The 14,177-nt window shown below is 47.2% G+C and overlaps 1 protein-coding gene across 1 annotated transcript in view; it reads left to right on the top strand.

Annotated features, from left to right (window-relative positions):
• Positions 1-14,177, top strand: part of Asap2 (ArfGAP with SH3 domain, ankyrin repeat and PH domain 2) — a 149,063-nt gene that overhangs the window by 117,654 nt on the left and 17,232 nt on the right. The window contains 3 exon segments of the mRNA XM_051205959.1: positions 6,288-6,382; positions 9,611-9,800; positions 12,035-12,120. Coding sequence (XP_051061916.1) covers positions 6,288-6,382; positions 9,611-9,800; positions 12,035-12,120 — 371 coding nt within the window.

Below are 14,177 nucleotides of genomic sequence, written 5' to 3'. Positions count from 1 at the left end.
TGTTCACAGAAAGCAAGATAATGAACCCTTAATAGCTAATGTCGTAGCTAATGACATTATTTATCATGCGTTTACATAGTATAATTTTTAACAGTAGTAATGTTTAACAGCTGTCTCTCAGAATTCCTAGACATCTAGTAATTAGCTTTCCAGAGCTGGTTAGAGTCTCACTCCAACATTGACTAATTAAATGCGTCTCAAAACGTGGGCCTGGAGAGATGCTTCAGAAGCTGATACCAGGTACCCATGAGCTGGAGGTACAGGTGACTGTGAGATACCTGAGGTGGATGCTGGGACTGAAAGGTGGGTCCCCTGTAAGAGCAGCATGTGCTCTTACGCGCTGAGCCATCTCTCCAGCATACTTCTGGGTTTTGTTTTTTGTTTTGTTTTGTTTTTTAAAGAAGCCTCCATAAATTCAAACCAATGGTGTACATGGTTCTTGATGTGGCTTTTGATAAAAGGCTTCTCAGTGTTAGGGGATGAGTATTGCTGTGGTCGGCATTGCTGGGCATTAGTCTTGTGTCCAGTTGCTGTTTCCTTTGCCCTTGAGTCAGGACTATCTGTGTTCATTCTGTCAAGTTATTCAAGCTTGTTGTAATATTTTTGATTCTGTCCCCGTACCAGGATCAGCATCTCAGGGATTTTTCTCATCCCTTAGGCTGTCTCTTCACTTTCCTTATTTATGCAGAGCAATTCCAGTTTTCCAGTTTTGCTTTTGTTGGCAAGCGGAGACTTTTTAAATGACTGAAAGAAACAGCCAGCCCATGGGCAGGACCTGAATGCATTTTCGTTTTCTCTTTGGCATCATGCTTTGAATAGAAGATGAACACTCACTGCTCGTGCCCTTCAACATGACTGTAGCATTTTCTACTCAAGGAGACCCCTTTGCTGAGTTCTGTGGATTATTACCTGGTTTACAAAGTTTGTCTGACACTGTGCCCTGGCTGTTTCTCCATTCTAATTTGCTGTTATTTGAAAGCACACTTTCCACGTTGACCTGATGGATTGGGCAGCGTCTGACAAGGTGGCTGAATGTAGCTGGTAACTACCTCCGCTTCCTGCTACTGCTTTTAAATCACTCTTGTTCACTGGAAGGGAGCACAGGCAGTGGAAGGGTTCGTTTGGTTCTTTTGGGGAAGTTGTGCCACCCCAAACTTTTAGCATTCCATACTCTAGACGGCTTAGAGCAGTGGTTCTTAACCTGTGGGTCTTGACCCCTTTGGGGTCGAATGACCCTTTCACAGGGGTCACCTAAGACCATTGGAAAACACAGATATTTACATTATGATTCATAATGGCAGCAAAATGACAGGAAGTAACAATAAAAATAATTTCATGGTTGGGGTCACCACAGCATGAGAAACTGTGTTAAAGTGTCTCAGCATCGGGAAGGTTGAGAACCATAGCCATAAAGCTTCAGGGGACCTGGTTTCAGAGGCCCCCAGCAAGCCTGGGTTTTAACTTTGAAGAACGTTATAAGCTTTTGGGGAGAGTGGGGGTTGTATGAAAAACCATATTACCTACTACGGTACTGGTATCATGTGATCTATTTCACTACCATGTGATAAGTTAAAGGAATTTAATTTAGAGCGGGGTGTGATGGCTAAGGCCTCTGAGCTTACCTGTGGAGGCTAAAGCAAGAGGGTTGCTATGGCCTTGAGCCCAGCCTGTGCTACACAGTGTGTCACAGGCCAGCCTGGGCTATGGAGTGAGACCCTGTCTGAACAGAATAGATGTAAAGCCTTCCATCATGCCGAAGGAATGTCAGGAAGCCTCGGCAGTTGGTTAGCTGACTCAGCTGTCTCTGGAGGTCTCTGCTGCACTGTCAGATGCCTGAGCAGGCAGGTCAGCCACAGCCTCAAGCCTGGGACTGCTGTCAGCGCTGGTGTTTTGAGGGTGCTGAACTAAGTCACTCTGGGTAGTGACTGCAGTGGCAGTGAGAAATGGTAGTCAGCTGCCATCACATTAGGTCCCGGGCTTTGCCATGGCTGTTTTGGGTTTGGTTTTGTTTGGGTTTGATTTGACTTTTTTCATACTTTTTCTCTGGCCTAAGCAAGACCCTGGGACACCACAGGCTGTGTGCAATCCTGTTTGTAAGTCACAACACTGAGCTGATTTTAGCTACAAGAAAAACCAAGTACCCAGGCATCTGTGTATATTGTCAAATATATTAGAGGAACAGCAAGGCCCACATACATGTTAAGTGTGCAAACTCCATTCCTACCCTCTGGATATCTGTTCATGCTCCCAGCATTTCTTGATGCTTGAGTCTCCTCTCCTCTCTCTTGTTCCTGGGCTCTCATGTATGTGTTTGTCAAGAGGTATGAGGCCCTCCACCCTCCTGGGACAGAGCTGGGAATAAACAGTGAACAAACCAGAATAGATCCAGACCGTAGTTGGCAGAGACCCAGATGGCTACGTGGGGCCTGTGTGTAGTAACTGTGTGGTAACCCACCCCACAGCTTGACCTGGAGGAGGAGCAGGCCTCAGTGTTATGACTCCTCTGGGACCGGAGGGATTTCAGGGAAGTCCTGCTTGCTTCCCTCACTTTCGGTTCCTGTCTTCAGGTGAGGACAGAGAGGTAGAGAAAATCTACCATAGTTGCTATCCCTCCCTATGGGAGGAGGAAGCAGGAACTCTGCTCCACACCATCCCAAACTCTAAAATGAGTGTCTAGATAAAACCCGGGGCCTTGCTGTAGCTTCATGCCTTTCTCACACAGCTGCTAAAGGTTTGCTAAGGCCCTGGCCATGAGTGTGCTGCCTACCTGGACTGGGCTGGGTAGGAGCTTCTGTTGCCACACACACATACACACACACACACACACACACACACAGAGAGAGAGAGAGAGAGAGAGTACATACACACACACACAGAGAGAGAGAGGTACATACACACACACACACAGAGAGAGCACTGTGCTGCTTTACGGAATGTATTTTTGTGTTTTACAAGACAACTTTTGGAAGTCTGTTCTTATCTTCCACCCTGCTGAGTGGGTCATTCTTGTGTCTGCCACTCTGTATATTCTAGGCCAGCTGGCCCATGGGCTTCTGGGTAATTCTTAACTACTGCCCCTCCTATCTTGCCAAAGGAGTGCTAAGATTATGGTTGCATGCCACCACCCCGGCTTTTGTGGGTTCCAAGGATCAGACTCGGGTTGTCGGGCTTGTAATGCCAGTCTCTGGCCTTTCTGCTTCTGTTTCTTTTTATTCATCATTTATCATCATCATCATCATATCAGTTTGTCTCTGTTGTTGACTGAGCCAGTACAGAACAACATGGCAGCTTATGCCCAATGCCCAACACAGTTGAGGGGCTCAGTCACATGACTCTGTGTCATGACGCAGCATGAAGGGTGAGGGGTGGGACTTGAGTTTCACTGTCTTAAGTGATGCTCTGTTGGTCCCCTGCATCAGTGGGCTCACCATCTACATGTCCAACCAACCTTAAGTCAAAATGATTTAAAGTAGGGGCAGGAGGGATGGCTCAATTTTGAAGAGCACCTGGGTTCAGCTCCCAGCACCCACACAGTGGCTCACAGACATCTGTCCCTCTAGTTCCAGGGGATCTGATCCCCTCTTCTGACCTCCATTGTCATTGTATGTATGTGGGGCATATATTCACACATGCAGACAAAACCTTCATACACATAAAAACATAAATCTAAAAACAGTATTTAAAAGAAATTTTAGGGACTGGAGATGTGGCTCAGCGGTTAAGAGCACTGACTGCTCTTCCAGAGGACCTGGGTTCAATTCCCAGCAACCACATGGCAGCTCATAACTGTCTGTAACTCCATTTCCAGGGGACCCGACACCTGTGGCAAAACACTAATGTGCATAAAATAAAAAATTAAAAAAATTTAAAAGTACAGAGGTTCATGTGGCTTTAGTAATTAGCCTGTCACCAAACATTTTAAAAAAAATAAAGAAAAAATTTGAAATTTCTAAAAGAAAACCGAAATTTGAATTTGCCTCATCCTACAAACTCACCCATATCCCCTTGAATGAGGTGATGCACTCTGACACAGCATCTCTTCAAGGCCCTGCATCTCCCTGGCCCTCCATCGTTCCTTCATGTGCTACCTAGCTGAGGCCACCAGGGTTCCATCTGGGAGTGGACATGTGCAGACTTTTCTCCTTGAACAGAGCCATTAGACAACTATTTACATGGCATTCCCATTGTCTTAGGAATTAAAAGACATCTAAAGCAGTGTGGGATATACCTGGGTACCCTCAGATTCCCCATCTGTAGGACCCTGGGACCCATCCCCCAGACAGGGAGAGACACCTGTACCATTGAACACTGTAGGCGTCTTCTCAGCCCATCAGATTCCCCGCCTGAGTACATCCCACACTTCCTTCAGGTGACAGTGACAGCTCTTGATGCCAACACCTGGTCTGCTGCCAAATACTGCTTCCCAGGGGTCTGCTGGCCCCATGTTTTCCCAGTTGGATCCTTTGACCTCCAGCTTTGGGGCTCCTGTGTTAGTTCTGAGTGATTCCCTTCAGGCTGGTTTATAAGCTGGGTCTTATCAGATATGGTGTTGAAACATATGTGTGTTACATCGAATGTGGTGGCTCCCTGGACCAGCTGTCCTGGCTAAGCCAGCCAGATCTAGGCAGAAGGGAAGCTTTCTGATTCCTGGTAAATTCTCTCCTCCCATCCCCCCACTCACTAAATGCAGACCAGGAGGCAATGGCATGGTCCCTTACTCACAGGAGACAGTTGTGACTTCTGCTATTTATTTTTTTAAATGATTAAGCTTGGGTAGAGGGTGGTGCCCACGTTATATATATGATAGAGTACCGAAGCAAGCAAGCTGTCTACACCAGGAACTCCCTTATTGATGTTTAGTTCCATGTCTAATGCTAACTGCACAAGAATTCCTTTGCAGGGCATTTATCCCATGGTCTGCGGGTATTTGTCACTGAAAGGATTGTGCCTCCCTCGCTGTTTTCTCTGAGTGTCTTGTGTGCAGGAACATCAATCTAGCTGCCTAGATTTTGCCCTCTTACCATGGCTTGAGGCCGTGTAGTCAGGTCTAAGCAAGGAGGTGCAGAGGGTGAGTGTGCTTGACTCACTGACCAGGGACAATGGAAAACTAGTGAGGCTTACCACATGAAGGGCAGGCTGCCCATATTCCATTGATGCCTTTACCAAGTCAATCAAATGTGACTTCATGCCAGGGGGGTCCCTACTATGTAACCCAGCGATCCCTTTGGATCCCGACTTAAGCTAGTGTCCCCTAAGGACAGAGCAGACCCTTTGGACAGGAGCCATTCTCACCTCCAGAATGTCTCTGTCTACCCTGTGTCTGCACAGGTGGCTGAGCAGAGAAGTGTTAAGTGCCATTGACTCATTCACTGTTGTTTCCAATGAAGAAATTAAATAATCTGTTCTTTCAAAGTCTTGTGCTATATACCCTGCCTGTATTGTTTCGTGACATGTTTAAAAATCTGACTTGTGGGCCATGACTCTGTAGTGGCAGGAATCAGACCTGGTGCTAAGAATGAATGAGCTTCTGGCCATGCAGTCCTTCATCCGGCAAATGCCAGTTGCCACGCTGTCAGGGTAGCATGGCTATGCTCGATACAATGGTACTCAGTAAATACTACATGAGAAGGTAGGACTTGGGTATTGAAAAGTGAGAAGACACCAGGCGATAATGGTGCATGACTTAAATCCCTGCACTTGGGAGGCAGAGGCAGAGGGATCTCTGAGTTTGAGGTCAGACTGTTCTATAGAGTGAGTTCCAGGATGGCCAGGGCTTCACAGAGAAACTCTGTGTCAAAAAGAAAAGTCAGAAGACTTACATCTGGAGGTCACACATGACATCACAGTGTTTCAGTTTGCTGAAGGTTTTCACCAAAAGAGTCCCATTTTGTCATTGTCACAATCCTGTGAGCTAATTGCCACCCCCCCCCCCACTTCCATGGATAAAACTGACTCTCCCAATTGAACCTGGGTTTTGACTTGCTGGCCTTGTGTATCCCTGTGATATCACAGCTGCTGTGCAGAAGGCTGTGGCTAAATGGATCTATGCAGGAGAGCAGGTGAGGACGGAGTGTGTGATGACTCGGTCCATTTTCCCGCAGCATCCTCTGCTGGTCGTGTGTGCTGGACCCCTTGGGGCTCTGGGTTTTGTGCCTTTTCATTAAAAGCAAACCACTTTGTCGCTCTGTTTCTCTGTGGCCATTAAATAAATTGTCAGATGTTGGGAATGGGCCGTGGCAGAGGGTATTAATAATTGAGTGCTCTAAAATAGGCTTCTGTTTTTGTAGCTTGCCAAGAATATTGGGAATGCGGGCTTTAATGAGATCATGGAGTGTTGCCTACCATCTGAGGACTCTGTCAAACCCAACCCAGGCAGCGACATGTGAGTATGAGGCTGGCCGTTCTCATCTGCTGAACAAAGAGTTGCCCTTTGCCTGTGCCCTGTAAGCAGGGGAACAGGTCTCGGGGTATATCAGTTGTTGCTTGTTTTCATTTTGAATTTTTTTCCCTCTTTAGTCATGTTTGTATGTCCAAATAGACACACGGGGTGGCTAGTTTTGTTAGGAAGTGACCAGAGGACGGAAGGCGATTTAGCTGAGTGAAAGAACGTGCTACCGTGGGTCTTACTCACTGCGCCCCTGCACCCCTTGCCACTGTTCTTTCTCTCTGCCCACTTTCCCAGCATGGTGAACTGTGCCAAGTCATCACAGACAGGTGACTGTGCACCATTCTCTTTGTCATTGTCCTTCGAGATTTATTACCTGTTGTCTCCTCCAGAAAACCTTTGTGTGTGTGTTACTGTTGGTACAAACTGACCGGAGAAGCTGGTGTGCCTCGCTGAGATTCCAGCTGGTCCATTGATGGACCGTATACAGTAGGAATTGCCTGCCAGTTTTATCAAAGTGTTATTCATACATACTGGGCTTGAGGAGGTAGACAAGGCAGTGCCATCCTGCCCCTAGACATCATCCCTGTTTCTTAAAATGGCCTGCTTGCCCACAGGAGGGCTAGAGTATGATGCAAAGTGAGGCAGATAGAAACAGAGGAAGGCTAGATCTCCCAGCCAGCAAGCAGACAACACCTGTGTTTGAGCATCATGATAGCAGGGGAACTGAAGATAGGGGTCAAGAGAAGGTTGTGCAATCTGTAACACAAACTATATTTCACTGGCAAAGGCCTGAAATCGAATTAGTGGTCTGGGTTCTCCTAAAAGACATCATCGAGTGACAGGAGCAGCATCTTTAAGAGCGGTTTTACGGGTGGTCATAGTTTTACAAGTGGTCATAGTGTGTACAGCAGGACACATAGCTTTTTGTATCTGTGCTGTTTGGGAAACTGAGGCCGCACAAGTGCAGCCTGTGCTCTTGTTTTGAACTCTGATCCACCGAGGACACAAGAATATTCTAGAGGGTAAGTAGGAGACTTGCCAGTCGTTGGCTGTCTTGGGCGCCAAGTGTCTTAGACCAGCCACTTGCAGGTATTAGGTTATAGATAGCTTATGTTTTTATCCTGTCCTAAGTGAGCATTTGTGACATGGCATCTCCCAGAGATTGGATAACATGGCTGTAAAGCACGGCTTCTTCATATGAAGATGTTAATTTCACATCTGACCTGGAGACCCTGGTTTGCCATCGATTTCCATGCCACCAAGGGCACATTCTTTATGATCTCAGTCTAAGCCTCGGTTTCTCTAATAAAAAGAGAGAGTATTGGGGAAATTAGAAAGATGGTTTGCAGCCAGCTGGGGTGTGAATCGTGTTGGCAACAGAGTCTAAGCAAGTGCCCCAGTGGCTGACTCTGTTAAGAAATGAGGATCCTTACTCCTCTCTTGGGACCCATGGGTTCACAGTGCCTTGTTAGATAGCTGGAGGACCCAATTTAGTGAAGGAAATGTTGTGGTCCAGCATGGTGAGTTGAGTGACAGCTGACACTTGATGCTGGCTTTCTGGTTGTTTGTTGCTGTGGCCAGAGTCTCCTGGAATGCTGTAATGTCAGTCAGTTTTAAACAGAGTATAGTAATATACTTTCATGTACCAGGAGTGGAGGCCGGAGAGGCGGCTCAGCTGTTAAGAGCACTTGCTGCTCTTGCAGAAGACCTGGGTTTTGGTCCCAGCACCTACATGGTGGCTTCAATGATTCAGAACTACAGTTCTTGAAGACTGAATACCCTCTTTCTGAGGGCACCACACACACACACACCACTTCTTACAAGGCAGTTTATACTTTATTTCTTCTGAAATGATAGCTATTACAGAGATGAAAACATACTCATAGTCATTCTTCTGAAGGTGAGATAAACTATATGACCAGCCACGGTGGTACATGACTGTAATCCCTGCAATGGCAAGGATGAGGCAGGGGGATTACTCGTTTGAGGCTAGCCTGGACTATACAGTGAGTTCTAGGCTAACTTGGGCTACATAGTGAGTTCAGGACTAGTATGGGCAGCATAGTGAAGCCTTTAATCTGACCCTCAGCCACTCAAATAAAAGAAGAATGTTAATTGTGTGGCAGTGTGTGCCTCTGGCAGCTGGTTCTTTCTTATAGCATTCCATCACACCTTACAGGCTACCTGGGTCTTCTTCACATTTTGTCCTGAGAAATTATGTTTCACTCATTTTTGTATCTGCCACCATGGTATGCTGCTTGTAGTTGTTCGGTAAATATTTAATGGCTCAATAAATCAAAGAAATAGCTCCTACTCTGTGCCAGCTTAATTCAGTGGATATTCTGTTTCTAGATTTGATAGAGTGAGCAGCTTGTAGCTTGATATAAACACACACCATCTTCAACCATTTGCTGAAGGGGAAGCCAAAGGCACACCCGCTAATGGCCTGTGAACCCCCAGTTGGGAATGGAGATGGAAAGCTGTGTGACTGGGCCACCCAGAGGCCAGATTGTGTCTGCTCATAGAGGCAAAGTGTTTCTGTTTCTGAGAAGCAGCAGGAAGCCTCAACCCCACTTCCCACCCCCACCCCCGCCTACCCCCAGCAACACCAGATGGATAGGTCTGTGGTGTTCTCTTACTATCCACCACACATCTCAGTCTATACATTACCCAAAACAAACAAACAAACAAAAAAAAAAAAAAGCCAAGAACGTGCTAACAGTATAGTCTGCTCGATGCAACCAGGTGTCACAGAGGGTCACAGATGAACCCCCTTCAGAGATTCAGAGCCCCAGAGCAGTAAATATCCATTTAAGAAACAAAAACCAGAGAGTCTGATATGGTGGTACAAGAGAGGCAAAGACAAGGGTTAGGCGCAGGGACCATGCATGCTGAGCTGAGCTGAGCTGAAAGCTCGGGGTTACAGAAGGGGACAGCAGCAGACAGCATGCTGAGCTGAGAGCTCAGGGTTACAGAAGGGGACAGCAGCAGGCGGCTGAGAGAATGTGAAGAAAGCCACACACTTGGCTTCTGTCTTTATAACTGGTGAAGCCCAGGACTGCTGCATGGGCTTCAATACCTCTGATACTAGAGGCTATACATGCCGTGCTTGAAGAAGGAACCCATAGGGCCCCAAGAGGGCTGGGCAGCATTGTAGATGGTGGGCTAGATGGATCCACAGAGGCCTTCCATGTTCCGCCCATCACTTATGTCTGGTTTCAGGATTGCAAGGAAGGACTACATCACAGCCAAGTACATCGAGAGGAGATATGCAAGGAAAAAGCACGCAGACACTTCGGCGAAGCTCCACAGCCTTTGTGAGGCCGTCAAGACCAGAGACATTTTTGGCTTACTCCAAGCTTATGCTGATGGTGTGGACCTGACAGAAAAAATCCCACTGGCCAATGGGCATGTAAGAGGGGATGCAAAAGGGTGAAGAATTAGGGGTAAAACACGGGAGGTGTGTTGGGCCGTGCTTTTCTCCATATTGTACTCACTCCCTAGAGAGAAATAGGTGGTACATTTTCTTTCAGTTGCTGAAGTGTACTGTATCCTAATTTCCTGAGCCAGAAGTGTTTTTAATTTTGGCGATTTTGGGGTATTGAAATACTTGGTACATTATGAGATCTCAGAGGTGGAATACAGTCGCCTTGTGTCTTTCGAATGCCATATTCATGGAGGTGACCTTGTGCAATGTCACCAGTACTCCTCCGGCTTGACTGTAAGCCATCATCTGAACTCAGGTGTGGAATTTTCCACTTGTCACAAAGGCCAGGATTGTGTCGCATTTTGGATTTATGACTTGTGCTCAGGATGCCCAACCCAAGGCATTTTGATTATCTTCATGTTGTGGGATGACCACAAATCAGGTCATCTAATGTACTTACCTTTTGCTGTGAACACATTTCAAATCCACTCAGCAATTTTGAGTGTATGATTTAAATATGTTATTGACTATCCACTGCTATACAACAAGATCTCCCCCATCCCCTTTTTTAGTCTCACTCTGCTAGCAGTCCTCCTGCCTCAGCTTCCTGGGTACTGAGTTACATTTGTGCACCACCACACCTAAATCGACTCCTTTCAAATGAACCTTTACATGTTTTATTCTTAAGGATTAATTTAATTTTTTGTGTATACACTTGAGCATATCTATGTACCTCGTGCATGCAGGCATCCTCAGAGGCCAATAGAGAGTGTCAGATCCCTTGGAGCTGGAGTTACAGGTGGTTGTGGACCTCCCTATTATGGGTGTTAGGAACTAAACACTAGTCCCTCCGAGAGCAGGAAGTTCTCTTAACTGCGAGCCATGTCTTTAGCCCAGTCGGTTTATTCTTAAGCCAAACATGTAATGCCAGATGTTGAAGGAAAGCCCATCCGTGTTGAAAGGGACTCCAACATCAGAAACTTAAAAAGCCTAAGAGGACCCCACCCCACCCCAAACAGGTCTAGCAAGAGCTTATTCTTGTGGGAAGCTAGTCCCAGAGCATCTCTGAGGCCATGTGAGGAGTGCAGTGCCAAGGACCATCTTGTAGCTCACACTTTCTGGGTCTTCCCAGAAGGGATGGATAGAGTGCCTCCTCCAGCATCCAGAGTATCAACAGTGGTACTGTTGATACTCGAGGAGCTGTCGAGTGTCCTGGTTTCCTGACAGAGTCCCCATGGGTGTGTCCAAAGAGCCTCCACCATCCTGTATGGTTATGTACTAGGTGGGTCCATCATGTTTGGACCCAAACTCCTAGGCTTAGCCAGATCCCATGAGAGGAAACATTATAGGGTAACAATATTTTCTCTTGGTGGCACAGGCTCTTCCTAGACGTTAGCCACTGTCACTTTCATTCTTTGTCGGGAGACGACTCAAGCCCCATGGCTAGGGCAGGATGTGCCTGTACTGCCCAGAGGACTGAGCAGGTGGGAAGAAAGGCAGCCACCCTGTTCATGCCGTCTACATGTTGGGCTTTTCTTTCCCCCTCTCTTATTTGACCCGCCCATCCACCTTCTCTCTCCCTGTGGTGTTGTTGTAGGGATTGGGGACACAGTTGAAATGACTTGAATTTGAAATCCCTTGTATTTCTCACACCCTGTGAGTAAGGAGGGAAGGACCAATCTTACTTTTCTATTTCTGTGATAAGACACCAATGACCAAAGCTCCTTATAGAAGAAAGTGTTTGTTTGGGGCTTACAGTTTCAGAGGGTTAGAGTCAGTGACCATCATGGTGGGGAGCACAGCGGCAGGCAGGCAGGCTTGGTGCTGGGGCAGTAGCTGAGAGCTCACATCTTGAGACACAGACAAGGCAGAGACAGACAGACTGGACTGGGAATGTCACAAATCCTTTTAAAACTTAAAGCCTTACTCCGCCTCTCCACCCCCACACCCTGGGCCAGTGACACACCCTTTCCACCAAAGCCACACCTTCTAATGCTTTCCAGATCGTTCCACTAACTGGGGACCAGGTATTCAAACATGAGCCTAGGGAGGCCATTCTCATTCAAACCACTACATATGTCCTTTGCTGTGGAGATTAAAAAGTGGGTACTCTGTACTGGGGAAAGGCCTCGGAAGAAACATGCCATTTGGCATGATGGTCCTTGGGTTAAAAACAATGCCACAGGAATGAATTCCAAATGTTTTGGTTTGAATTTCAGGAGCCAGATGAGACAGCCCTCCATCTTGCAGTCAGATCTGTGGACCGGACTTCCCTTCACATCGTGGACTTCCTGGTCCAGAACAGGTGGGTGTCGCACTAAGTGGGTACCTTTCATCTTATTCTTGGGTCTTCCCAGGAAGGGACCAGATGCTGTCTCCACCACTGGGTCTCTGTTGCCAAGATACTCATGTCTCGGGTTTAAATATGAATTATGGGAATTCCCTAGTAAAGCCTAGTGTGTGAGAATAGAAGGCCTTCATGGTACCTGCAAGATCCAGTAGCTAGAGTCTAGAAGACACTCCAGGGAGCCATGGCTGCTCAGTTCCCAGCTCTGGGGAAGACCATGTGTGGGGGCCAGGGTCATCGGCTGTGACATGAGCATTTCTCTGGTTTGTCATTTGAATGGGTCTTTTCCCTATCAGCCCACACACAACATCTCAATAGCAGAGAGCTATGAGGAAGTAAGGATGCATTAGCCCCTGGCCTACGCCAGAAACTGCTTCAGAACACTGGGTGAAGGTCTGTTCCTTTGGGTTGAGAGGCTGCTTGTAATCGCTGACTAGAATCGCCTGTTGTGTTGCCTGGGAGTCCCTGTTATTCAGTGTGTGCCACCTCCGTTTGAACCCCTGCCTGGTGGCTTCAAGCCACATTCCAAGACCCTTCAGCTTGTACCGTGACTCTCCGATTGTGCTGGGATTGGCTGTGCTGGAGCAGAGGGTGCTGGTTAAATGCTACAAGTGGAATGGGAAATTCTAGTATGATAGCAACAGGGAATGGTTTATGTTTGTGGCCTCTGCCCCTCCCTGCATCCCCAGGCGATAGAGTGAAGATGTAGCTGGAGAGTAGGAGAGATTTGCAGGATCATCAGCCCTAAGATCTGTGGCTTCCTGTGAAACCAAAGTTCACAGAACTCAGGGTTGAGTCAATTAGACACTGTGTCTTCTGAGCCCAGCCCAGGCCTGATGTAGAATGCTGGACATCTAATAAGTAGCCAGTTTGTGTCTCTGCCTTTGTATAAATGCTCCTGGGACAGCAGCCTGATTCCCCCCTCCCCAGTCTGAAATAGAGTGAAGTCAGCGATAGGAGCATGCATTAGGATAGGCGGGTTGGGGTGAGCTCAGTGGCAAGTGCTTGCTTCACATGCGTGAACCCCAAGTTCCATCTTGAGCGTTGCACAAAGAAAGGAAAGGAAGGGGGTCTGAGCCTTCCCACACCGAGGCGCTGTTTTCCTTCTGCTGGGAGCAGCGGGTGCCCCTGGCCTTCTTCTGCAGTGATGACACTTCGGATGGAAATTGATTTTATCACATATGTTCCTGGTCTTGTTCACAATAGAACAACAAGTGAAAATCTTCCGAAGTATCCCCCTTCACCCATTGCAGGGTGCTGGCCTAGGGCCAGCAGGTTTGCAGGAGTCCTGCAACACTAAACTCAACAGTGGTGTTCTCTTCCCTGATGGAAACATCAAGAAACAAAATGGGGGGGGGGGATAGCTCAGAGGTTAAGAGCACTGGGTGCCCTTCCAGAGGACCCGGCTTCAATTCTCAGCACCCACATGGTGGCTCACAACCATCTATACCTCCATTCCTAGGGCTTACGGTGCCCTCTTCTGGTTTCCATTGGTACCAGGCATGTACATATTGCCCAGACATACATGCAGGCAAAATACCATACATATAAAATAAAATAATTTTTAAAGGAAGAAAGAAAAGGGACAAATGAGAAGTTTGCTTCTCTGGTGTGACAAGGGGCAGGTTGTATAGACTGAACAGTGGGTACCACCTTGTGCTCTGGGTACCACAGGCCTAGAGGGAAGGGGTATACCTTCCTCTAACCTAGTTCTCATACTTCCTGATGCTGCAACCCTTTAATACAGTCCCTCATGTTGTGGTGCCCCCCAACCATGAAATTATTTTCGTTGCTTTTTCATAACTGTAATTTTGCCACTGTTATGAATCATAATGTAAATATCTGATATGCAGGGTACGTGATAGGCGGCTCCCGTGAAAGGGGTCATTCGATCACCAAGGAGTCCCGACCCACAGGTTGAGAACCACTGCTCTGACCCAAATTTAGGAATAACACAGCCACCATTTCTTGTTGGTCTGTCTTGCATCTCTCTGAGATGACCTGTTCCCCGACTG

This window comes from Phodopus roborovskii, unplaced genomic scaffold (assembly GCF_943737965.1).
Source record: "Phodopus roborovskii unplaced genomic scaffold, PHOROB, whole genome shotgun sequence".
In the NCBI taxonomy this organism is placed as follows: domain Eukaryota; kingdom Metazoa; phylum Chordata; class Mammalia; order Rodentia; family Cricetidae; genus Phodopus; species Phodopus roborovskii.
The sequence above is the reverse complement of the archived record's forward strand: the minus strand, read 5'-3'. Positions and strand labels throughout refer to the sequence as shown.